This window comes from Megalobrama amblycephala, linkage group LG1, assembly GCF_018812025.1.
Source record: "Megalobrama amblycephala isolate DHTTF-2021 linkage group LG1, ASM1881202v1, whole genome shotgun sequence".
NCBI lineage: Eukaryota > Metazoa > Chordata > Actinopteri > Cypriniformes > Xenocyprididae > Megalobrama > Megalobrama amblycephala.
In genome coordinates, this window is record NC_063044.1 from 29,597,567 (window position 1) to 29,622,959 (window position 25,393).

The window sequence follows — 25,393 nt, forward strand, 5'->3', positions numbered from 1 at the left end:
ACACCTCACCAAGAAAAACGCTGATATCGCCAGGAAAGCACGCATACTCAGAAAACAAAACAAGATCCAAGCAACATGGGCAAGAAATTGTAAAATATTTATTAAACTACATGGGTCGACACCTGAGGCAGCGAAAGTGCTTTTCATTAGTGATATCACTGAGCTGGATAAGTTTGAAGAAGGAATGAATTTGAGAGCAACATAGGCCTATATAAGGTAACTGAATACAAACTGATCTGAACTTATCAAATACAATGACCATGACAAACTTGGACAGAAACTTATCTGTTAAATATGAACAACTGAACTTGGAAACTTTTAAATATACAGAACATAAACCACAAGATATTGAAAATGATATTGACCCAGATAATAACTTTTACATTGGTACTCACAACCTGTGTGAATATTACACAGTTGAGCAGTTTAAAAAATACATAAAAATGGATGGCACAATATCAATTATACATTTTAATAGTAGGAGCCTTATTGCAAACTTTTCAAAAATTAAACAGTGCCTAAAACAAGTGGAAAATAAATTCACAGTAATAGCAATAACAGAAACTTGGCTCACAGAAGAACATCATGATTTGGTTGAGATTGAGGGATACAAACTGTTTATCATCAATAGGAAACAATCAATAGGTGGGGGGGTTGCATTATATATTGACCAAAGATATCAATGTAAAATTGTTAATAAAATGTCTTTTGCTTTAGATACAATCATGGAATGCATTACAGTACAAATTGAAATGGAAAAATCTAAAAACATTTTAATTAGTTGCATTTATAGGAAACCGGGATCAAATATTGACATGTTTAATCGAAAAATAACAGAAATATTTAGTAATAGCAATAATAAAAAAATGGTTTTCATTTGCGGAGACTTCAATATTGATTTGCTCAACCCACAAGAACACAACAAAATTACAGAGTTTATTAATTTGATGTATAGTACCGGTTTGTATCCCTCAATCACTCGACCAACCAGGATTACAATAAATAGTGCCACATTAATTGATAACATATTTACCAACGTTATTGACTATAAAGTTGAAAGTGGTCTAATAATAAACGATGTCAGTGACCATCTGCCAGTTTTTGCAAACATACATAGCTATACAAGGACCAGGAAAGACAACAAAATATATATAATGACTCGACATAGAACCCAAGAAAACATTAATATATTCAAAGAGGATTTAATGAAACAAGACTGGGGAAAAGTGTATGTAGATGATGTGAATGAAGCCTATGATTCATTTTTGAATGTTGTAATATCACTTTATGAAAAAAACTTTCCTGTAGTAAAGAAAGTAGTAAAACCGAAATCTGATGAAAAACCATGGTTAACTAATGGAATATTAAATGCATGTAAGAAGAAAAATGTATTATATAATGAATTTTTAAAGAAGAGGACAAAAGAAGCAGAAAATAAATATAAGATATATAAAAACAAACTAATCAGAATCATGAGAAGCAATAAAAAGAAGTATTATAGTAAACTACTGGAGGACAATAGAAGTAATTTAAGAAATACTTGGAAAGTGTTGAATGAAATGATTAAGAATAAAAAAGGTAAAACGGAAGTTAATAATTATTTTCTGACAAAAGATAATATAGAAGTTAAGGATATGACAATGGCTGCAAATGAATTTAATGATTTTTTTGTTGGAGTTGGTCCAGGTTTGGCTGAGGGGTTTGCAAGGACCGGCAGTATAGATGATGTGTTAAGCAACAATGTAAATATTAACGAATCTATGTTTGTTAAGGAAACTGATGAAAAAGAAATTATAGAGATTGTTAAAACATTTAAGAGTAAAAAGTCAACTGACTGGAATGGTATTGACATGTTTATGATAAAAAGTATTATTGGTTGTGTTGTTAAACCTTTAACGCATGTATGTAATCAATCTTTGAAAACTGGAGTTTTTCCAGAAAAAATGAAAATGGCAAAAGTGATACCAATATATAAGGCTGGTGAAAAACATACACTCTCAAACTATAGACCTGTTTCACTGCTCTCCCAATTTTCAAAAATATTAGAAAAAATATTTTCTAAAAGGCTCGATAATTTCATTACTAAACATAATATACTGTGTGATCAGCAATATGGTTTCAGGACTAATAGGACAACCTCACATGCACTTATTCAATTTGTGGAAGAAATAACAACAGCAATAGAACAAAAAAAATATGCAGTAGGGATATTCTTGGATCTTAAGAAAGCATTTGATACAGTAGACCACAATTTTTTGATTATGAAATTACACAAATATGGAATTAGGGGGACTGCACTTTCTTGGTTAAATAGCTACTTACATAATCGACAACAATATGTTGAACTGCAAAACCATATTTCAAAGTCAAAGAAAATTACTTGTGGGGTCCCCCAGGGGTCAGTGTTGGGACCATTGTTGTTTAACTTGTATATTAATAATGTATGTGAGGTGTCAAAAACACTGAAAACCATTTTGTTTGCTGATGATACTAATTTAATCTGTTCTGGAGAAAATATGGAACAACTCTTGGATACAGTGGAAAATGAATTACAAAAGCTGAAGAGCTGGTTTGATGCAAATAAACTAACACTGAATTTAAGTAAAACTAAATTTATAATTTTTGGTAATCGAGCTATAATTTTAAACAAAAAGCTTATGATAAATGATATTGAGATAGAAAGAGTAAAAGAATTTAAATTTTTGGGAGTAATAATTGATGAAAAATTATGTTGGAAGCCACATATACATTATATCAAGGCTAAAATATCTAAATCAATTGCTATATTGTATAAAATTAATTATCTATTAAATCAACAAACATTGTACATGTTGTATTGTTCCTTCATACTTCCATACATCACTTACTGTTTGGAGGTATGGGGAAACACTTATAAAACTAATACTGAACCAATATTTATCCTTCAAAAGAGAGCCTTAAGAATTGTAAATAAAACTACCTTTAGAGCACCAACTACTCCACTGTTTATTAAATTAAAAGCACTAAAATTCAGAGATATGGTTGACTTTAAAATTGCACAAATCATGTATAAAATAAATAATCAACAGCTATCGAATAGTATTCAAGGGTTGTTTCAAATGAGAGAGAGCAAACATCACTTAAGAGGAACATTTGTATTTAAAAAGAAATTTATAAGAACAAATTCTAAATATCACTGCATCTCAACCAAGGGAGTTACTGTATGGAACAGCTGCAGTGAAGAGATAAAATCATGTACAACAATGAGTAACTTTAAAAGATTATTTAAACAGAATATATTAAATGAATATGAAAAGGACTCGAGGTGATAGGAGTGTATACAGGTTCATTGGTTTATATGTTAAGTCTAGTAAAAAAAAAAAAAGAAAAAGAAAAAAAAAAAAAAAAAAAAAAAGGGAATGTGTGTGTATGCATCTGTATCTATGGGAATGTATGGGTTTATGTGAATATAAGGTAGGTAGATATATGGTGTATGTAAAGATGTATGTATAAGAGAAGTATCAAATTGTTTTGTATTTAACTAAAGGATAAAAATAGAGAAATGGGGTAGGACTTGAAAAGTTTGTTACGAACTTCTTCCTACTCCTTTTTGAACATGGGAATTTCTATAATATTTTTGGAAGATTGTGTTGAGAAGTATATGATTTAAATTCAGCTGCTATTTTAATTTAATTTTATATATGTATGCATGTTTGTATATATATTTTTTTATTTACATGTTCAAATAAACTAAACTAAACTAAACTAAAGACATATTTAAAACAGTTCATGTGACTACAGTGGTTCAACCTTAATATTATGAAGTGATGAGAATACTTTTTGTGCTCCAAAAAAAAAAAAAACAAGTAACGACTTTATTCAACAATATCTAGTGATGAAGCTTCAACGCTTTACGAATCTTTTGTTTCGAATCAGTGGTTCAGAGCGTGAATCAAACTGCCAAAGTCACATGATTTCAGTAAATGTGGCTTTGTTACATCATTAGTATTTTGAAATTTCAATGGTTCACCACTGGGGGGCGTGAAGAAAGAGCGACATTAGCATTGGAAAGATCCATTTAGTCTCACTACTTTTAATGAAGATGATTGTGTGTTGAACTTTAAGATGCGGTGCAGAACTTTTGTTTTGGATGGCATTTACACCTGGATAGCTATCCAATCAGAGAAAACGCATGAAGTGACCAGGTTTAAACAGTCCCTTATGGTAAATAAAAATATGAAAATATACTTCTTTATTGATGTTTTCTAAAGCTGTTTGCCAACTTGGATGGAAATTTACTGAGTTTGTTGCAGTCAATAAAGAACACACGTGATTCTGCCACAGGTTTTGGCCCAAATGAGGTATCCAGAAGGCCATACCTAGAATTTGAGATAGCCTTTGTTTGGAGCTGCCTATGATGGCAAAAAATTTTATCTAGGTAGGAACCTCAGTAGGTTTTGAGACACAACTGATGGATCTGTGATATATTGAGCATGGGTGACTCATTACAGTTCACCGGTTCAGATCAATGGGAAATCAAAGCTGTTTTGGCCTGCCAAAAGTCACAATCAATTCACCTTCTTAGACCAGCCTGGGGATGGTTTCGTTGCAGCACTGGGGGATGTTTTCTGGAGGTGAAGGGGCTTCTGGGGAGGGGCGACTCCTGTTTATGCTTGATTTCCAGGGATTATAGCACATAAAGCATCTCCCCCTCTCCTGCAATTCCCCTGAGTGGATCCAGCTGTAAGGGACAGGACAGTTATTGAAAGACCGCATGCTAACCCCGGGCTCACTGGGGTGGGCGGAGAGACATAGTGGAGGGGCTAACAAATAGTGGCAGGGTTAAGGGATCAGGCCTTAAAACAATAACCAGACAAAAGATTGCAGACCTTGTACTGATGTAGCACTTTCCTCCCTGTCAGAGAAGGTCCTTTTCACAGCTGGAAGTGCTTTAATAGTGTGTTTGATTCTCCTTGGGCTCAGAGATTTTTACATTAAAAGCAAACGTTAATGTTGTCAAATATAAACGTCACGGCTAGTGATGGGTCAGTATATCAGACAGGTGATATTTTCACCCAAAAAGGAACTTTTTTTTTTTTTCATTTCTTACTCACCCTCATGTTTTTCCAAATCTGTATGAGTTTCTTTCTTCTGCCGAACACAAAAGAAGATATTTTGAAGAATGCTGGTAATCAAACAGTTGATTGCACCCATTAACTTCCATAGTATTTTTTTCCTACTATGGAAGTCAATGGCTACAGTCAACTGTTTGATTACCAACATTCTTCAAAATATCTTCTTTTGTGTTCAGCAGAAGACAGAAACTAATACAGAGGGTGAGTAAGAAATGAAAAAGAAAAAAAATTTGGGGTGAGCTATTCCTTTAATAAGGTTGTCTGATTACTGTGCCCACTTGGCTGTATTAACAGAAATGTAATTTCTCTGTGTGTAAATCAGCCGACATATCGATGGGTACCACGAATTTTGTTTTCAAATATTTACTATAAGTTGTGAGACAATTTTGGATGTTATCAATAAAAACAAGACATGCAAAATGAAGTTCTGTGTAAATAATTTGTAAATTGCATTCAGTGCAACAATTTATTTAATTTGTAAACATAGTCGATTGGCGTATTATACTTACAGTTGCTGCAATTTTATGTACATCATAATTGCAATCCTAATTTTTTTTGTATATTTTTTTTTGTGGGGGGGGGGGTGTTGTTTAGTTTAGTTTTGTTTTGGAAACAAAGTATCCCACAAATTGCTCGTAGATGCATTGATTATAATGACAGTGGTCATACTGAAGACTTTGCAAGAGCTTAGAAAGGCTGCAATTTTAGCAAAGAGAGACCCTGATAAGAGCCCTACAAGTCGTACCGCTTCTTTTTTTGGTACCATTCTCCGCAGTGACCCAATTCTTGCTTTGTCTCGCCCCCGTTATACCCAATTTAAATTCTGTGTATTTGTTCCAGCCTCAGTTCTCCAACAGAGCCATCTCTGAGTGTTGACTCTTCTGAGGATGCCGAATATTGTGTGGTGCTGGAGGCAGGTGAACGTTCAGCGCTCTGGGACTCCCGGCTGCAGGTCCCCTGCTGGTGTCACGATGCGCTCGGTGAGCGGCGCCGATGCTCTGGGCTCATCTGGTGCTGTCTGGCTGCTTGTGGTGCGCTTCCCGGGCCTGGCTGTGGGGGCAGCTGGCTGGCTGACTGGCTGCTGTAGCAACGTGATGAAAATGGGTCATGATGTAGTATTAGGATGAAGGCGCAGCAGGATGTTAGCCAAGGCCAGTAAACAGACTTTAGCTGTTCCAAAGCCGTTTTAGCAATGAGCATGTATCAAAACTCAACATATCAGAATACTTCCTGCACATAAAGTAGTGATAAATAAAACTTGATGGTCATATGCAAATGTTGCATTCTGTAGGACAAGCCAAAGACAAAGCCACACTTGTAATGCACTTTCATTAAATTAATTTGTTTGGACATGCACCCTGATAATATCATAGTTTACTCCAGGTACCTTGTAAATACAATGGTATTTGTATATGGCAGTTGTTCAGTACTGTATAAATTAAAGTCCCATGGTGTTGGCATCTTTGCATAATTGATGAAATTTGCAGCATTGACACGTGTTGAACTGAATTTAAACTAAATTGAGCTGAATAATGACACTTGTGTTCTGTAGAGCTGGTATAATGCTGAAATTAATGTCATTTCATAATCGGTGAATTTTGCAACACTTTCCTGTTTATTTATGTGAAGCTCCTTTTGATCTATATTGGATGAAGCACTGACTTGTGACTAAATGTGACTTGACTTGATGCAAAAGCACTTTTTTGTAGGGTTCACTCTATGTGGAACAGGGGAAACATAATCTCTTCCGAATGAAGGAACATCTGGAGACACATTGATCTGACCTCCAGGTTGGCTGTTCACCTCTCTGCAGGTTTGACATTTTCTGCTCAGATGCGGTGCAGAGCCCAGCCCCCATAGAGGATAAAGATCTGTGAAGATTAGCGATAATCTGTGATCCAGACTCAGCGTCATCGTCCAGCTGAATATTAACAACCCGGCATGTCACCCACCTCTGTTATGTTGAACTGATCTGAGAGTTTTTTTATTTTATTTTATTTTATTTTATTTTATTTTATTTTATTTTATTTTATTTTTTATTTTATTTTATTTTATTTTATTTTATTTTATTTTATTTTATTTTATTTTATTTTATTTTATTTTATTTTATTTTATTTTATTTTATTTTATTTTATTTTATTTTATTGAGCCTCACGAATTGCTCCCAAATGCATTGATTATAATTGATTATAAATAGTTTGTCTATTTATTGCCATACATATGCTGCATATGTGCAGTTCCATTAGAGCCTCATATTTCTGCTGTTGTTGTTTTGTTTGTTTGAGATTTTTTAGGGGAAATCATGTATTAAATGTCTTGAGTTTGTGTAACCTGAACAGGGGAGTTTGGAAGTCAGATTATTGCCGTCTACTTCCTGAAGTTCCTGTACAGCTGTGAGACTCAAGGAACTGCAGTATTCAGTATTTTAGCATGGCTTTGTGTTTGGTTTTATTAATAACACATTTGCTTTCCACATTAGACATGTTTTCAGTATATGGCGCATTGTTTACATGTCTGTGCTTAGAGAATGAGTTTATACCATCCAGGGCTGCAGGGCTTCCTGTAAATCACCCCTGCTGTGCCCCCGGCTCTCTTATCCTACTGTTTGTGGGACACCGAGGGCCGGGGGTTAGAATAAGAGTCAATTTTCTCCCACAGTGAACTTTTGCCTTGTCCTTCCAGTGGAGTATTTTGGCAGTTGTCACAGGACTGCCCGGGTTTGTGGTGACAGCAGAATGTCATTAAGAGTAGTGCCGTGTTACCTCAGGATTTCTAGCCTCAGCGCTCGAAGCTGTGGTGAGGTGCATTATGGGTCACGCTGGTTGTTATGGTGATTTGGCAGGCTGGATGAGCTCTGTGTTCCACTGTTGGTCCCGCTCCCTTCTCATTAGGGAAACTTGTGATTCGGCTTAGCGAGTCCTGGAGAGTCGGGACGGGAAATCCAAGCCCCCCCCTCCCGTCTCCTCTCGCTTTCATTCCTCTCTTTTGTCATGAACTGCTCTCCACTCCCTCCTCAGTATAATTACTATACCACATAACAGAGCAGAGCTTGTGACCTCTGCAGTACGGTTTGTAGTTTCTTACTGATCAAACAGAAACCGCAGAATCTTTCACTTATTTTGGACTGAATTCTTTGGAATGTTTTTTAACATTGTAAATGTGTGAACTGGGACTGTAGTGCACTCTTATTTTCTGCTATAAGCATTGTCAAATTAGCCAAAATATACAATAAATATATGCACTACTGTTCAAAAGTTTGGATTTGGTCAGGTTTTTTAAATGTTTTTTTAATTACATATGTTTTATATAATCCCCCAGTCTTCAGTGTCACATGATTGTTCAGAAATCATTCTAAAATGCTGATTTGGTGCTCAAGAAAAAAATTCTTATTATGATCAATGTTTAAATAAATTTTTTTAAGGAATAGATTCTTTGATGAATAGAAAGTTCAAAAGAACAGCATTTGTTTGAAATATTTTGTAATGTTACACTCTAAAAAATGCTGGGTTAAAAACAACCCAAGTTGGGTTGAAAATGGACAAACCCAGCGATTGGGTTGTTTTAACCGAGCAGTTGGGTTAAATGTTTGCCCAGCCTGCTGTGTAGTTTTATTTAACTATTTATTTATTTATTTTTTTTAAATACTGTATTGCTTACTTAAAATGAACCTAAAATATGTTGCAAATTGACAATTCATGTTAAATAAATGAATATTATTAATAAGTTTAATCAATAATTAAAAAAACATTTATTAAATTGCTTATTATTAAATGATCTCCTTTTGATTTATTATAGAGGGTATGCATCGACGTCACTTTCCCGCCGGAACGCACTCCCTCAGCTGGACTGAGTGGCAAAAGAACCTGCTGCGTGACTGGATTTAATAGGAGAAACTGCGAAAACGCGAGTAAAACAAACGATTACTCTAAAGGTTGGGCTCGAAAATGTTCCTTATGACACGTCAAATAAACCTAATCCATGGATATTGACATGCAGCCAGGAATCGTGTTTCCTGACATTTATATATGCCTGATTTCGACAGCGGGGAAATACATAAAGCAAATCTGCCTGTGAATATTTTATATAACTACAATATAGGTAGGTTTAAATCCAATAATCACATATATCAATGTTATATCATCATATTGTCTAGCCCTAAAACATATATAGTTTTATAGTATAGTTTTTGTCAGTGTTGTTTATTTAAAAACACCAAATTATGCAGAATATAAGATGGAAAATATTTAATTGATGAGTTGTCAACATAATATGTAACAATACAATATATACGGTATGATTTTACCTCAAAATCCAACAATTTGATACAAAATGATAACTAAAACATGTTTCTCTGCTGGAGTCCAGCTGTTTCTGTGAACTTCAGTGATCCATTTGCTTTTTTTTTCTGTAGCTTTCGGCAGTCTTTAAAATATACCTCAGGTTATGTGTCAAAGCTATTTGTACAGTCAATCACAAAGCTCTTTCCCGTTTTGGAAGTGTTTTGAGTGTTTTTCGCGACATTCACGCTGAAAACCAAAGCTGCTATTCAGTCTTTTGCCACTCAGTGGGCGTGACCGCAGTCCTAACGGCGACGGTGACGTCACATGCATACCCTCTATTGTTGCCTCTAGTATTTGTGTCTGATTTTCAGCCTATTTTTGGGTTCATTTCAGGCATATTTTAATTTTTAAAGAATAGTTGGCAAACATTTAAATCAACCGCTGGGTTAAATGTTCGGAAACACTGGGTTTGTCCATTTTCAACCCAGCATTTTTTAGAGCGTATAAATGTTTTTAGAGTGTATAAATGTCTTACCGTTATTTTTGATTCAGCATCCTTTTTGAATAATAAAAAAAATTAAAGTCTTACTTTTCCCAAACTTTTGAAACTGTAGTGTAAATATTACTTTTTCCCCTTTTTGTCTGAGTTTCTTTCCCTGTTTCTTCCATCTTACCAAACAGCATGTAACAGCTGCCCAACAGCTTTTGTTGTGTCCTCAGCTACACTGTTGCCAATTTATGCATTCCAGAATGATCTCTGGCATTTTTATCGTCACTAAAACCGACACTTCCGTTGTCTTCCCGTTTCACTTTGCACCAGAACATCTGTTCTTAAACCAGCACAGCAATCGGCTGAAACCCTCCCACTGTGGCTTATCCTCACAAACATGGGCCCCCTGGCTGAGCCAGTCACTGGAAGCTGAGGTATAAATGCTCTCCGACAGGGCTGCTTCTCCCTCGGTGCTCTGCAGAGGTCAGCACTTCAGTTCACGCTCGGAAACACACCACTGTGTGTCACTGTACTGGACAGGATAAACGCATTAATGGGTGGCTGCAAAGGATGAAAGCTGCCTGTGTTGCGTGTAAGGGGAAGACACTGGATAGGACAGATTAGCATTAGCCGTGTATGGTAGAGAGGCGGGCCACATAAGGGAATGTGTTCTTCTGACCTGTTTGACTGTTTGAGAGTTAATGATTATAGCAGACTAAGCGTGGCCAATACAGAAAAAAGGCAGTGAAGACATTCAGGTGAAGAAATTCATTTTCACGAAACGGTAATGGATAATAGAACTGTCGAAGGCAACGTGCGTTCTATTGACTATCTTTTGTTTTCATCTTTAAAAGCATGAACAGAAGTCAGAAAACGTCTGGCATTGCACCAGCTGATAGTGAATGATTGGCTTTGGCCTTGTTTGTCTCAGTCTTAAACCAAGAGGAAGTCTGTTGGTTTTGTCCTTGGAAAACGTCCTGTCTTTACTGTAAAAACTCACCCTCTGGCTGATTTTGACTGTGGAAAGAGCATTCTCTCATATTGATTCAAATGTCCCCTAGTCTTAAGAGAATCTGCCCGGTGACATTGTGTGCCCATTGTGACACTATATGGATGAATGTCACAAAGTCTGGGTCTTATTTTTATCCAAAATGAAAAGAAAATGTATATAGTCAACTCCTTGGGCCGTAGCAGAATGTGTGCTCGCTGCGGAGGTTCACATGAAACTAACTTCATTCGCCTCAATGGAAAGCATATTTACACTTCTCTATCCCCTATATAGTGCACTATGTGCCATTCACCATATAGAAAATAGTAAATGTGTGAACATCGAACCAGTGACTGATTTCAGCCTCAGCTTCAGTGTATATTTATAGTGTAGCGGGCGGGACACTTTAGATTCTAGAGAGCATTTGATTGGACAGAAGATTTGATGAGAAGCTGAAGTGCGATGTGATGTCATGAAAATCAGTGATCCATTTTAGCGGAAGTGAGAGACTGTAAGTTTTGAATGCTTATATCTCCTAAATATGAATTTTGCCATCGTTTTGAAACACCGCCTTATTCATAACCTTAAAGGGTTAGTTCACCCAAAAATGAAAATTCAGTCATTAATTACTCACCCTCATGTCGTTCCAAACCTGTAAGACCTTCATTCATCTTCAGAACACAAATTAAGATATTTTTGATGAAATCTGATGGCTCAGTGAGGCCTCCATTGACAGCAAGATAATTAACACTTTCAAATGCCCAGAAAGCTACTAAAGACATATTTAAAACAGTTCACGTGACCACAGTGGTTCAACCTTAATGTTATGAAGCGACGAGAATACTTTTTGTGCACCAAAAAAACAAAATAACGACTTTATTCAACAATATCTAGTGACGGGCGATTTCAAAACACTGCTTCATGAAGCTTCGAAGCTTTACGAATCTTTTGATTCAAATCAGTGGTTCAGATTGTGTATCAAACTGCCAAAGTCACGTGAACCATTGAAATTTCGAATCACTTTAATGTAACAAAGCCTCGTTTACTGAAATCATGTGACTTTGGCAGTTTGTGATCATTTGATACACGCTCCAAACCACTGATATGAAACAAAAGATTCGTAAAGCTTTGAAGCTTCATGAAGCAGTGTTTTGAAATCGCCCATCACTAGATACTGTTGAATAAAGTCGTTATTTAGTTTTTTTGACACAAAAAAGTGTTCTCATCACTTTATAACATTAAGGTTGAACCACTGTAGTCACATGACCTGTTTTAAATATGTTTTTAGTAGTGCCGGGTTCATTCCGTAAATTGAATAGGGAAGGCGTAGGACATACAGCGTAAGCTTTTTGAAGAACATGGAAAGCGGAAGCACATGCAAGGTGATCATTTGTGTTTATAAAGCATATACAGTTGTATTTTTTTTTTTTCGATCGTTTCTCTAGATAAGACCCTTATTCCTCGTCTGGTATTGTTTAAAGCCCTTTGAAGCTGCAATGAAACTGTAATTTTGACCTTCAACCGTTTGGAGTCCATTGAAGTCCACTATAAGGAGACAAATCCTGGAATGTTTTCATCAGCGCATCCAAGATGTAGTTGACTTTGTTTCTTCAGTAGAACACAAATTATGATTTTAACTCCAACCGTTGCCGTCTGTCAGTCAAATAATGCTAGTGGATGGGAACTCGAACAATAAGAGTCGAAAAAACATGCATAGACAAATCCAAATTAAACTCTGCGGCTCGTGACGACACACTGATGTCCTAAGACACGAACCGATCGGTTCAGCACTCGCTTAGTGAGGTCTGATCGCGCTCTGACAGCAGCAGTGATCTCTCGCGTATATACTTCAATGAGTGCTAGACATCACTTCCGGTGTCAGAGTGTGATCAGACCTCACTAAGCGAGTGCTGAACGCAGTTGGACATTGTGCATGTGTCTGTGCATGTTTTTTCGACTCTTATTGTTCGAGTTCCCATTCACTCCCATTATTTGACTGACAGACCGCAACAGTTGGAGTTAAAAATCATCATTTATGTTCTACTGAAGAAACAAAGTCACCTACATCTTGGATGCGCTGGGGGTAAGCAGATAAACATCAAATTCACCATTTTTGGGTGAACTATCCCTTTAATTTCTTTTTGACTGAAGAAAGAAAGACATGAACATCTTGGATAACATAGGGGTGAGTAAATTATCAGGAAAATTTTATTTGAAAGTGGACTAATCCTTTAAGGCTAATATATTCATGCTAAAAGCTAAAAAACTTCAATTTTGATTTCAGGGGGACTTTAAAGGCTCGGTTTCACATACAGGGCTTAAGGATTAAGCCTTAGTTGAGTTAGGTAGCTTTTATAAATGTGCCTGGTCCCACTTTATATTAAGTGGCCTTAACTACTATGTACTTACATCAAAAAATTACAATGTACTTATTGGGTTCATATTGAATTGCAAAACACTTTTGCTGCTATTGAGGTGGGAGTAAGGTTAGGTACTATGGTGCTTTGGTGGTATGGGTAGGTTTAAGGGTATGGATAAAGGTTAAGGGATGGATCAACAGTGTAATTATAAATGTAATTTCAGAAATTAATTACAGATGTAATTACATGCAGTTTTTTTTAAAATATAGGTACAATGTAAAAACATGTATGTACACAATAAGTGCATTGTATCAAATGATTAATTTAAATGTAAGTACATAGTAGTTAAGGCCACTTAATATAAAGTGGCTCCATGTGCCTTAGAAAAAAAAAACATTACTGATGTGTATATTGAGACAAAACAATGGCACTGACATCTTAAGATATGTCAGTGCAATTTGCTTTCAGTTAAGACGGCGCAATAATGCATTTTAGTTTATAGGGACTAGGCTTAAGCCTTTTCTATGAAACTGGTGGTACGTTTTTAGTGCAAAGAAATTACTGTTTTTTTTTTTTTTATTAAATTCAGCATCAATGTAATTATTTATACTTTGTATTATTATTATACAAAATATGACTAAAGCCGCACACACACTTAACGATTGTAAGGCCGATTATGAATATAAATTGATACTTATGACTGATCGCGCTCAAACGCGTCCAGTCAGAGCCAGTTGCGTTCAGTCTGCGATTACAGTCGGTGTTCAAATTCCATGTGTAAGTATATAAATCGGCTCCAGTCGAAGGAAACAATCGGTATGTGTGTTCAGTTCAGTCTTAGAATGTTTCAGCTAATCGTTAAGTGTGTCCCCGGCTTTAGACCAATTTTGTGCAGTTCACCTATACATTTCCTATATTGACCAGACTGACACTCTCAGTGGTTTGAGACGAGGGTAGTAAACGTCCCGTGGTTGAAGTGCAGAGAGTAGTTAATGGCTTAACCCTCTTATCACAGCTAAGGTGCTCTCCGTGACTGAGCTGATAATGTAGTTGGGTTGTTTTTAATGGGCTTGGTCATGAGCTGCCTCACTTTAATGGGCTGGGAGGATGAAGAACAGCACTCATCATCTGTGTCCGCTGTATTGTTATTGTTTCTATTACATCCTCTGGGATGTTGTTGTTATCAGACCCTGTCAGTGTAAGGAAGATGAGTTTGCAATAAGGGAACCAAATGATGATACCAAAATATTAGTAGTTGATACCAATAATAGTGTCATGATTCTTTATTGAAATTTCAATACCACCAGAAATTATATGATATGATGTGATATTATTATTATTATTATTATTAGTCCAAACTGATTTAATTTTAACTGAATACATCACCAAAATGGCCAGTTTGACCAAGATGCAGACATGCAGACGGTCTTCATTAAGCATCATTTTGACTTTTAGTAGAAATTTGGTCCCAAGGTTCCAGTATTGTTGACAAGTTCCCTCGTTGTGAGTATTCTTCGCACACTCACATTGAGAAAGTGTAACACACACATACACACATGCACTGAGTTTGGATTTGCAGTCCCTATTGAGCTGTTCTGCAGCGCTGCCCTGTATCCTGTCACACATGAGTCATACTGCAATATATCAACGAGAGAGGGAGAGAAGAGGAGGAGGCAGGGGAACAATATTGCTGCAACACTTCAAAAAAGAAAAGAAACAACAGGAAGTCAGTGCTGAATATTGATCCATTTCTTGGTGCTTAATTGCACAGTGCTTCAACATTGCATTACGCAGCAAAACACAATGCTCATGCGTGTAAATCATGGCACAATTTTTTATTTTTTTTTGCTCTGAGTCATTCACTTTATGTACTGTATCTCTTTCTTGAGTGTCACCCACACTTGTGCAGAAAACAAAAACGTTTCTTATATCTTTAATAGAGACTCTTATGTCCTGTACCATTAGGTCTTGCTTTCTTGAACTGTTCTGAATGTTACTAGACAGCGTTATTACATTAAGCGCATTAGACCAGTATTCGTAATGACAGCTGGGTTTTCTCAGTGCTCTGACAGTCCTGTTTGTTTCCTCTGATTCGTTTAGAGTGCCCACTTGGAGTTGATAGATGCCTTAATGGCAGTGGGTGCCATGGAGACGGTGAGCACAGTCTTGGCGAGTGGCGGATCGGAGCTGCTGGGTACAGATGCAACCTGGGACAGAGCCTTGCTTTACTGGGTGAACACAGTGAGTCTTGTAAAGAACCACAGCTACCTCTAGTAAAAAAGTAATATATTTAAAATACAGGTAACACTTTACAATAAGGTTCATTAGTTAATGTATGAACTAACCATGAGCAATACATTTGTTACTGTATTTACTAATCTTCATTTATGTTAGATAATGAAAATACAGTTGTTCATTGTTTGTTCATGTTAGTTCACAGTGCATTAACTGTTAACAAGATTTTAAATATATTAGTAAATGTTAATTAACATTAACATTTAACAAAGATTAATAAATGCTGTAGAAGTGCAGTTCATTATTAGTTCATGTTAACTAATGTAGTTAACTAATGAACCTTATTGTAAAGTGTTACCAAAATACTACTACTTGTTCACTACTTGTACTACTACTTGAGTACTTCTTGTTCACAATGCACATTTCTTAATATGAAGGCTAAAATGTGTTTTAATGTCACTACTGATGAGGATTGTATGACATTTAAATAATAACTGTTTTTAAATGCAAGACATAAAAGTGTACCCTAAACTATACTTGCAATAGTTCCACTTTAGCACAAACAAGTATATTTGTATTTGGACTTCAGCACTACTTCCAGACAATTAAAGTGCATTAAGTACAAATGAGTTGTTTTAATTTAGCAGACTTTAAGTATACCAGTTCACTATACCAAAAGTACAATTGCAGGATATTTTTATTAAGTATTATTAAGTACATATGTCAATGTATTTGTAGTATACTTAGCGCAAAATAAATGTATTTCAAATACATTTTAGTATATTTATTTTTCACTAGGGACACCATTTCTTGAAGATTAAGCAACTCTCATAAACTCAAATTAGCCCATAGACCAATCTAAAACTGTCATTCACAATGCCCTCATCAATTACTTAATTTACTCACTCACACTCATGTTGTTCCAAACCTCCATGACTGACTTCTGTGGAGCACAAAAGAAGATGTTTACCATAATATACGATAATCCAATTTTTAAGGAGGGGAACATTGTTATGTCTCTAAGTAGTAACTTTCAAACTAAGCTATCACATTGCTTCAGAAACGTTTATACTACTTTTATAGTGCATTTTTGTCCTTTTGGAGATTAAGAGCTCTTTCCCCTTTCACTTTCATTGTATGGAAAAACACCTTGAATATTCTATTGAACTCGTGTTCCATAGAGGAAAGATAGTCAAACAGGTTTGGAGCAAAATGAATGTGAGTAAATAGCAGAATTGTCATTTTGGAGTGAACTATACCTGTAGCATATATACTTCCCTGTTTACATGTACTTGCTAACCCATAATACAGTACACAATATTACTGGTCCTAAAATAAAACCCTGTTGAACACCTTCACAAAAGACTCTGTGGGTGTGGTCTTCAGCAAATAAAGTTGTATGGACTACTTTGATTTTTACTTTTGATGTCATTTCATTGTCATAACATGTTTTTTTTGTTTTGCTCTTGTGTAGCTGAATCAAAAATTGAAGGAACAAACAGAAGGTACACAAAACGATGCATCTCAGCCTAGTACTGAACCACAGCCTGTTCAGCCTTCGGTAAGAAACACTCATAAACAAACATTCAGACTAGCTCACAAAAAGCTCAAAGGGCACTTGTGTACGATAACTTGACCCCTACGCCTCTACAAAAACAGTCACTCATTTCCTCAAGGTCTGCTTTGCTGTCTAAATACCTATCCTATCCTCCTGCTTCTTCTCACTTCTTCTCCTGCCTCTTTCTCTTCTCATGTTCCTTCACTTCTTTCTGACAGTGTCCCACCCGCTGGTACTGGAAACTTGTTCCTGTAAGTCTCTCTCTCGTCTTCCATTCCACCCTACTTTCCTCCATTTTCCTGTCCTAAATCCATATAATGCTGTCCTATTTCGCCCCCTGCTGACTGCTAAGGTTACATAGATGGAATTTGATTCCATTCACCTACTTTAAATCAGGTCTCAATTTTAGGATCCCCGATCTTATAACATGGACAAAAATTATGTATGCTGATATATTCAAATATTGAATGAACCACAAAGTCAAAGGCAGTATCAGATTATTACCAGATTAAAAGAGTTGTATTCATTGTCTCAACATCCTGCATCATCATTTGCATTACAAAAAATAAACCAGATATAAACATGGCATGACATGTAAATTGTAGGTTAGGGTACCATAGTATTTGGTGGTTAAGTGAATATAGTGTGTCTTTGTAATATTAGTGCAATCTGCTAGTGTATGTTGTGTGTATAAAGTAGAAAAGGTCTCTATTGATGTATCAGGTGTTGGCTGTTCACACAGCTGCCTCTGTTCTTTGCTTTGACCTGTTGAAGACTAAGTCTCTTGAGTGTTTGCTGTCCCACTTTCCAATCACAACGTCCTTGCTGTTCACTTTTACTCATGCGCTGTTTGCATGGATTCTTTCAGGGGGGTTTTTTTCTTTTAAACATTTATTGCCGTCTCTTATTGTCATTTGTATGCATTTTTCATTTAGTGTTTGTATCTTGGGTATAGACATGATTCCATCTTTTTGCAGTTGCATAAAATGGATAACAGATTTGTAATAGTGTTCTGTTACTGTTTAACAAATGCATTGTCTGAGAAGAATGAACAATTTCACAATAACACTGTTGAACAAGCAACCTAGCACTCTCTCCATTATTGCAGTTCAACCAAATATTTTTCTTGTTCAGATCCGGTACAGGAAGGACAGGATGCAGTCTAAGCTTAAACCTTGTTTTCCTGTGGTGAATGAAGTGAAGGATCTCTCAAACGGATGTGCCATTGCTGCTGTTATTCACTATTACTGTCCTGGTCTACTGAGATTAGAGGGTACGGTCACATCTCAGATCTGCATCTGTCACTGAATAGATGATTAAGACATTTATTTCAGTTCCTTGTCCTTTCAGATGTATGTATGAAGGACTCCATGTCTGTGGCTGACAGCCTGTACAACCTACAGCTGATTCGAGAGTTCTGTGACAGCTGTTTGAAGAGCTGCTGCCCTCTAGTGTTGGAGGATTTACTCTACAGCCCAGCAAACCTAAAGGTATAAAGAAATCTAAATTAAAACATGAGAAGGAGAGGGAATTTGGATAGTGTAGTACAGTTAGTAAAATAAGGACAGAAAATGTACTGTGCTGATTATGTTATAGTATGTGCTTTTAAGTATGCAGTAGGTTAGTGCACCAAAAATCGTGTAATGCTGCACAATTAAGCATGTTTTTTTTATTTTTTTTTATGCAATGGTAAATCAGACAACTTTAGATTAGTCTTTAGGCCAAGCAGTAACAATGGCCTGTCCTAATGAGTGAGGTTTAATCAATTAAATCCACAAATGTTTTATGTTGTAATTTTTTTCTTAGTGGCAAATTAAAACAAGTGCTGAAGAAACATCACCCGTGGGTTCGCTAGATGTGATTATAATGAGATGAGATCATCAAAATACCTTAAATATGTATTTTAATTGTGATTGCAATATCAATGAAAATGATCAACAGTTATGATTTTTGTCATAATTATGCAGTCCTATGGGGCATACTACAACATTGTAAATTTGCATCTTTATACTATATGAGTGACCAGTCATAAACCAGTCGTCTTGTGTTGCACAAGGTGTTGTGGACAATATTATTAGGCCAGAAGGCATGGATACTTATAAAACCCACCAGAAATAGTACACCATTCAAGCACCTGTCACGTGTGATTGCAGAGAATGCAGGAGAATATCGCAGAAATCTTTTATTAACACTTAAACTAAAAATAGAAACACTGGCGTTAACAACCACTACACATAAACGAGACTGAATAAACAACTGAGGGAACTAAGGACTTATATACATGGGGGAGAGATAATTAACTAGAACAGAAACAGGTACGGGATTAATTAACAACCAAGGAGATTAACGAGGGAACAGAACTCAGGTAAAGCAGAACAGGGATCAGTGAAAATGAAACCAAAACACAACATACACGTTGATCTACTTTTTGCAACTTATGATTTTGAAGCTTCAAAGCCACTTTATATAGGAAAGATAGTATGCAAATTGGGATTTACTCAGAAAATTAGGTTCATCACCCCCATTAATGTTCAAAGACAATGCGGATAGACTAGATGAGACTCTTCATGCTAATTTAAAAGTCTGCATTCCTGAGGTATTTTTATATGCAATTTTTTTCTCTCTCTCTCTCTAGACAAACATACTAAGCTTTCTGGCAGAGCTCTTGTATTGGTTTGAAGTCTCAAAGCCAGAGTTTGTTCAGCCCCTGCAAGAAACAGAGCTGACTGGTAAGTGTACATCTCGAATCTCAATGAATAAATGGTTTATTTCACTATAACTTTTAGATTTAGATTATTCTGTGACAGTCTGTTATAAAAGGATGTGTAAGAAAAAATATTGTTCTATTCTTGTAGAAACCAGTAATGGCAACAGTGGGTCCAGCAACAGGTAAAACAGAAGTTTTTTTGCTTCTTCTTTTCATTTTTTTTGTTTGTATAAAAGCCATATTTATAATTTGACGTCCTAAACTGTCAGAGTTGCCTCTGAGAATACACAAAATTATACCCGATCATATTTTAAAATGATCTGAATTTTCAGTGTTTTTAAAAATGTCCACCAAAATGAACCTTCATAAAATCAAAGCCGAAACCTAACATGGTTCATTTGTCTTTTATGTGCCAGCGGTTCTCCCTCTATCTTCAAAAAGCCTTTCCTGCCCATCTCTTCTCCTGTGACTGCAGCAACAGGTGAGGAAAACACAGTCTCTGTGTCCCAAGTCATCAGCTGCCATTATGTGTCTGTTCCATTCTTTGTGTTGTATACGTGTACATGCTGTGTTTATTTTTGTTCATCAATCACATGGTCTGTGTTTGCATGTTGTATTTGTTACCTAGTCATGTGTGTGTTGTCTCTATGATCAGGATCTCTGACTCAGTCTACCTCAATGTCTCATGTAGAGGCAGCAGGACGAACATGGACTAAGAAACCTCTTAGGTAAGGTACCTCAATGTGGTTTATGCATTTCACTTTTCTTAATCATTTCTGGATTTCTGCATTAATCTTTTTCATGCTCTTCAGCCGTCCACTGTCCTCTGCGGTGTCCTTCAGTATCCCTTTTGGTCTGGACAGTGATGTTGACATTGTGATGGGGAACCCTGTTATAACTCGATCTGTCAGCTCGGACAATCTCAACCCTACTGGTCAATCCATGACCCGTGTCCCCTACACACCTCCAGAGGACCTCAGCCACTTCCTGAGTAAGCCCACTGGGCCCAATGGCCCTCAAAGAGCTTCCTGGGCCACTCGGACTCGTCCAATGTTAGCTGAGGAGAACGGCATTGATGAGAGTGAGACAGGAGAGCTACCAACAATTGAAGAGGCACTGCAGATCATTCACAATGAAGAGAAGATGGAACCTCGTCTTCACCCTGACGGGGCACCCGATGGTTTCTTTCTGCATTCACCAGATGATCCAGCAAACGCTAGACACAATGGCAGCCCAGCGACTCTCAGCTCTTCAGCCCCATCTCGCTCAGGAATGCTCTACCACCGATCCTCAGGAGTCCCACCAGAGCCCAGCCGCACCAGACACCCCTCAGAAGGATCCAGAGATGACGACTCCGTGTTAAGAGATGGAAGCGTAGATTCTGATGCCTCGGAAGATCTTCCAAAAACCCACTCCACCCCTGCCACACCCGCTTCAGGCCCTCACATATCTCGATCACGTGGTGAAGAGACACCTGATAGCGGTGTGAAGATGACCAATTTCGCTGAACGGAAGAAGAAACTGGTTCCAGAGCAGGTACGAACCAATGAGCCACAGGCCCCACAAATGACTACATGGGCAAAGAAATCAGAGGAGAGTCCTAGTAAGAGTCCTGCTCTCAGCACTGAAATGTCAGAACTGGGGGCGAGGCTGGAGGAGAAACGGAAGGCCATTGAGGCTCAAAAGAAGCGTATAGAAGCCATCTTTGCCAAACACCGGCAACGGCTGGGAAAAAGTGCCTTCCTACAGTTAAAGAAGGAGCAGGAGGATGGGGATGGTGAGGAAGGACGTCAGGGGGAGGCTGGCACCTCGTCCATAGAAGATGACCTCAGCCGTTTGGCGCTGGAGGAGAAACTGGCACGCTTGGAGAGAGAGGAGCAGCAGGAGGAGCAACAGGAGGCACAGTTGAAAAAGAGGCCTTCGATAGAAGAAGAGGGAAATATCAAGCCCACTGTCCAGCAGGACATTCCAATAGAGAAAGACAGATCTGGAGTAGGAATTCCTGGAGGGAAAGGCACGGCCCCACTGGGTGATTACAACAACGCTGTATCTAAACTAAGCGCTGCTCTCAATTCTCTACAAAGTGATATGCAGCGCCTCTCGGACCAGCAGAACCAGCTGATGAAGAAGAAGGCAGCTCCTAACAACCAAGCTTGGGTCATCCCACCCACCTCCAAACCCTCAACAACTGCACCTTCTCGTTTGTCAAGAGAGTCCAATCGTGACCTGCCCTCTACCTCCTCCTCTCCTTCCCCATCTCGCAAGATGTCAAGTCAGACCGCTCCCCCAAAATCTCCTGCGTCCCACCGTAGGGCACAGTCTGCACCTCCGAAGAGCCCCAAACTGCCTCACCACCCTCGACCTGCAGAGCTCAAGACGCCCGTTTCCACACGAGTCATAACTGCTGCTCAAAATGTGGACAGCATTCCTCACTTACGAAGAGTGTCTCCATGGCAATACAGGGACCAGAACTCGTCCACTTTCAACATAGGTACACCCACTCAGAGTGAGTCCCGCTCAGCTTCATCCCTGTCCAGACCAGAGGACAACTTCTCAGACACCGGTTCCAGTGAGGACCATACAATCTTCAGTATGGAACTGGAGGGTGGATCGTCACAAGTTTTGCCCCATAGGGAGCGTCAGGGTGGTGGTGGCAGCTCGGGCGCTCCTTCCGAGTGCTCTTTTGAGAGTGACATTCCTGCAGCGGGTTTCAACGGCAAGCGCAGTAGCCTTATCGAGATTTCACTGTCCTCTCTCAAAGCGTTAGAGGGTGAAGATGCAGATCAGAGCCAGGATATCTTCTCAGACTCAATGAGCGACCAAACAGAGCCAGAAATGAGGGGTGGAGTTGGATTCTTCTTCAAGGTTAGGGGAGAAGCAAATGTAAAATTGGAGATGTTTAGCCTAAAAGGTGTTGCATTCATTTAACTGTCTGAAACTGTCTCTGTAGCAGGATGAAGCTCGACCCGAGGATGAGATGGAGAAGAGAAGAGCTGCATTACTTGAGAAACAACAAAAGAGAGCAGAAGAGATAAAGAGAAGAAGACAGGAGCAAGAAAGAGAGAGGGGGGCAAGGTGAGGCTTAAAACAAAAGCTTTGGAAAGTGACAGTGATGTGTGGTATGAATGATACCACAAATCAGGAAACTTATTGAGGAGATGTGTGATTTTACTTTCTAAGAGATTAGCCTTGTTGGATGATAAAACCATACTTTTAAAGGAGGGGGTCTAAGCCATATGTGGAAATAATGCCTAGCTGAAACAAACACCTTAGGAAAAACCCTTAGTTATAACAGTGTTATAACCTTATAATAGCATTATAATAGCATGAAGAATATTACCAATAAGTGTTTTCAAGGGGTGTAACAGTTCTCTGTAAAAAATCGAACCGTACTGTTCTCCACCCACGGTTCGGCACGCACTTGCACCACGGTTCATCTCAAATCTGACGATAAATACACATCTATATTGTATGTTAAAAATAAATAAAACACAGACATAGTTAGGATAACGTCGATGGATACGCATTCTGGCTTCCCCTAAACTTCAATGCGAGGGCCGTATGCTCTTTGACCAGTCATTTATGCCATCATTACCCAGGTGTTGATAGTGCGTGAGTACAGTTGAGACATGAACAGCACACGCTGATATCTGTGTATAAACTAAACTCATTTAAGCCATGGCAATTTAAACATTCAAGCGCAAGACAAAGAGAACTTGCACATGCGCTGTGAGAAGATTTGTGTGTGCACCGAAGCGCTCACGCGGAAAGCAGAGTCTCAGACAGCTAGCAAATATTGAGTTCTCTTTAAAATCACTCGCTGCTCTTGACTGAATAGCTTTTGTAACTTTAATAATGATTCATCTTTGTTTAATTTATACATTAGATTATTTGCAATGATGTTTTACATTTGATTACTTTACTCAGTTTCTATACCTGAAAACTACTGTTTGATACCTAAATAAATAACATGAAAATAACTGTTTATTTTGTTTATTTTATCTTTAGCTCTGTTGTATTTATTTGTGCTGTTGCTTGTACTTTGATTATTTGTTCTTATTTTTATTTGACTGTAGTCCATTTTTCCCTGAACATAGCACATACCAAACCATACTGAAACCATGTCCCTAAAACAGTGATACAAACGAAATGTGAGTAATCTGAACCGTTACACCCCTAGTGTTTACATACAATCACTTGACTTGGGGTGGTCTCATTTAACTTTGGTTAGTAACTTCCCTAACAACAACCCAGAATAACCTACTGCATAGTAGCGCATGGAAAGAACACCTTAGCAACTGCATAGAAATTTCCTGGCCACCACCCACTAGCAATGTGGTGGTAAGTTTTGTTTAGGCAACGAAAGAACAATTTTGCATTCCTTCTCAAACAATCACACTTATTATATGCTAATCTCTTTTCAACATTGTACCTTTATCAATGTAGCAGCAGGTCATCTTCAGTGGATAGGTCCCATAAAGGAGAGGAGAGACCCAAAACTCCTTCTACCCCTCCGCCTCCCCGCACCCCTCCACCAGAAGGCACTCCTCAGCGGCGTGGAGACTTCACCCGTCAGGAATATGAACGGCGACATCAGTTGAAAATAATGGAGGATCTGGATAAAGTCCTCCGTCAGAAACCCACTACTGTCAGAGGCGTCAAAAAGCAGAGGCCCAAAACGGTGTTTAGAGACGACTCCGACCTCTCCCGCAGCCCTGCCAAAGGGTTTATTGGCAAGTCATTGGTCATCTGGAAGCTTACTTCCTTTCCATAGATATTGTAGGAAAACCATATATCATGTATCAACTCTTTTCTCTTTCAGGTTCTAGACTAAATAAAGTTTACTCCCATTCAACAATGAATCTGTCCTCTATGGCCAATGATAATGGGACGCTAACTGTCAGAAAATCTCCAAGGTAAATCTGATTTTTTTATATTTTTTTTTTATATTTTGATTGAGAAAACATCTGCTCCTCATTTCTGACCTCATCTCTGAACATTTATTCCTTTCCACAGTCGTTCTCATTCACCATCCAGACTGCTATCTCCAGGCCGTCTTGCCGCACAGAATGGGGAATGGGACAATGCGTCTACTATTTCGTCTCCAGCCTCCATCCCAGAATACACTGGTAAACTATAAAAATTATATGATTTGCAGTATTATTAAGGTGCTCTAAAGTAAGGTATTTGACCAACCTCTAGTATTAAATTTAGTGAGCTACCCATAGTTGAAAAACTCTTACATAAACTTGAATATACTTGGAGATGAGCTCTCTTAATTTGGGCCAATGAACAACCTAGTAACCACCCATCGATGTCTTAGCATTGTGGTTTGCGAGTTTTTATGGGCAAGCACTATTCACAGAAAACCAAGCTATTTTGAGTTTTAAGGTAATTTAGATTAGGTCATGTGATCATAAACTTGCTTTCTCTTATTGAAGCATCTGTTTGTCATGACCACAATTCAAGCATTTCTAATACAATGACACTTCTGTTTCAGGACCTAAACTCTACAAGGAGCCAAGCTTCAAGTCCAATAAGTTCATTATCCATAATGCCATCTCACGCTGTTGTTTGGCAGGAAAGGTCAACGAACCACAGAAAAACAAGATTGTAGAGGTGAGTAACCTATCGGTCAACATCTTTAGTGCACTCTGGGCT

At 37.8% G+C, this 25,393-nt stretch overlaps 1 protein-coding gene across 4 annotated transcripts in view; it reads left to right on the forward strand.

Annotated features, from left to right (window-relative positions):
- The window catches only part of camsap3 (calmodulin regulated spectrin-associated protein family, member 3), a 51,333-nt gene that overhangs the window by 23,508 nt on the left and 2,432 nt on the right, over positions 1-25,393 (forward strand). Inside the window, exons 3-17 of one of the 4 annotated variants that reach the window (XM_048188605.1) lie at positions 15,333-15,473; positions 16,942-17,028; positions 17,244-17,276; positions 18,160-18,298; positions 18,376-18,515; positions 19,661-19,754; positions 19,881-19,914; positions 20,149-20,213; positions 20,388-20,460; positions 20,545-22,597; positions 22,683-22,807; positions 24,179-24,465; positions 24,555-24,648; positions 24,749-24,861; positions 25,233-25,351. In XM_048188605.1, coding sequence (XP_048044562.1) covers positions 15,333-15,473; positions 16,942-17,028; positions 17,244-17,276; positions 18,160-18,298; positions 18,376-18,515; positions 19,661-19,754; positions 19,881-19,914; positions 20,149-20,213; positions 20,388-20,460; positions 20,545-22,597; positions 22,683-22,807; positions 24,179-24,465; positions 24,555-24,648; positions 24,749-24,861; positions 25,233-25,351 — 3,597 coding nt within the window. The remainder of the gene's footprint in view (positions 1-15,332; positions 15,474-16,941; positions 17,029-17,243; positions 17,277-18,159; positions 18,299-18,375; positions 18,516-19,660; positions 19,755-19,880; positions 19,915-20,148; positions 20,214-20,387; positions 20,461-20,544; positions 22,598-22,682; positions 22,808-24,178; positions 24,466-24,554; positions 24,649-24,748; positions 24,862-25,232; positions 25,352-25,393) is intronic. The other 3 variants (XM_048188615.1, XM_048188632.1, XM_048188623.1) reach the window with 3 other exon arrangements.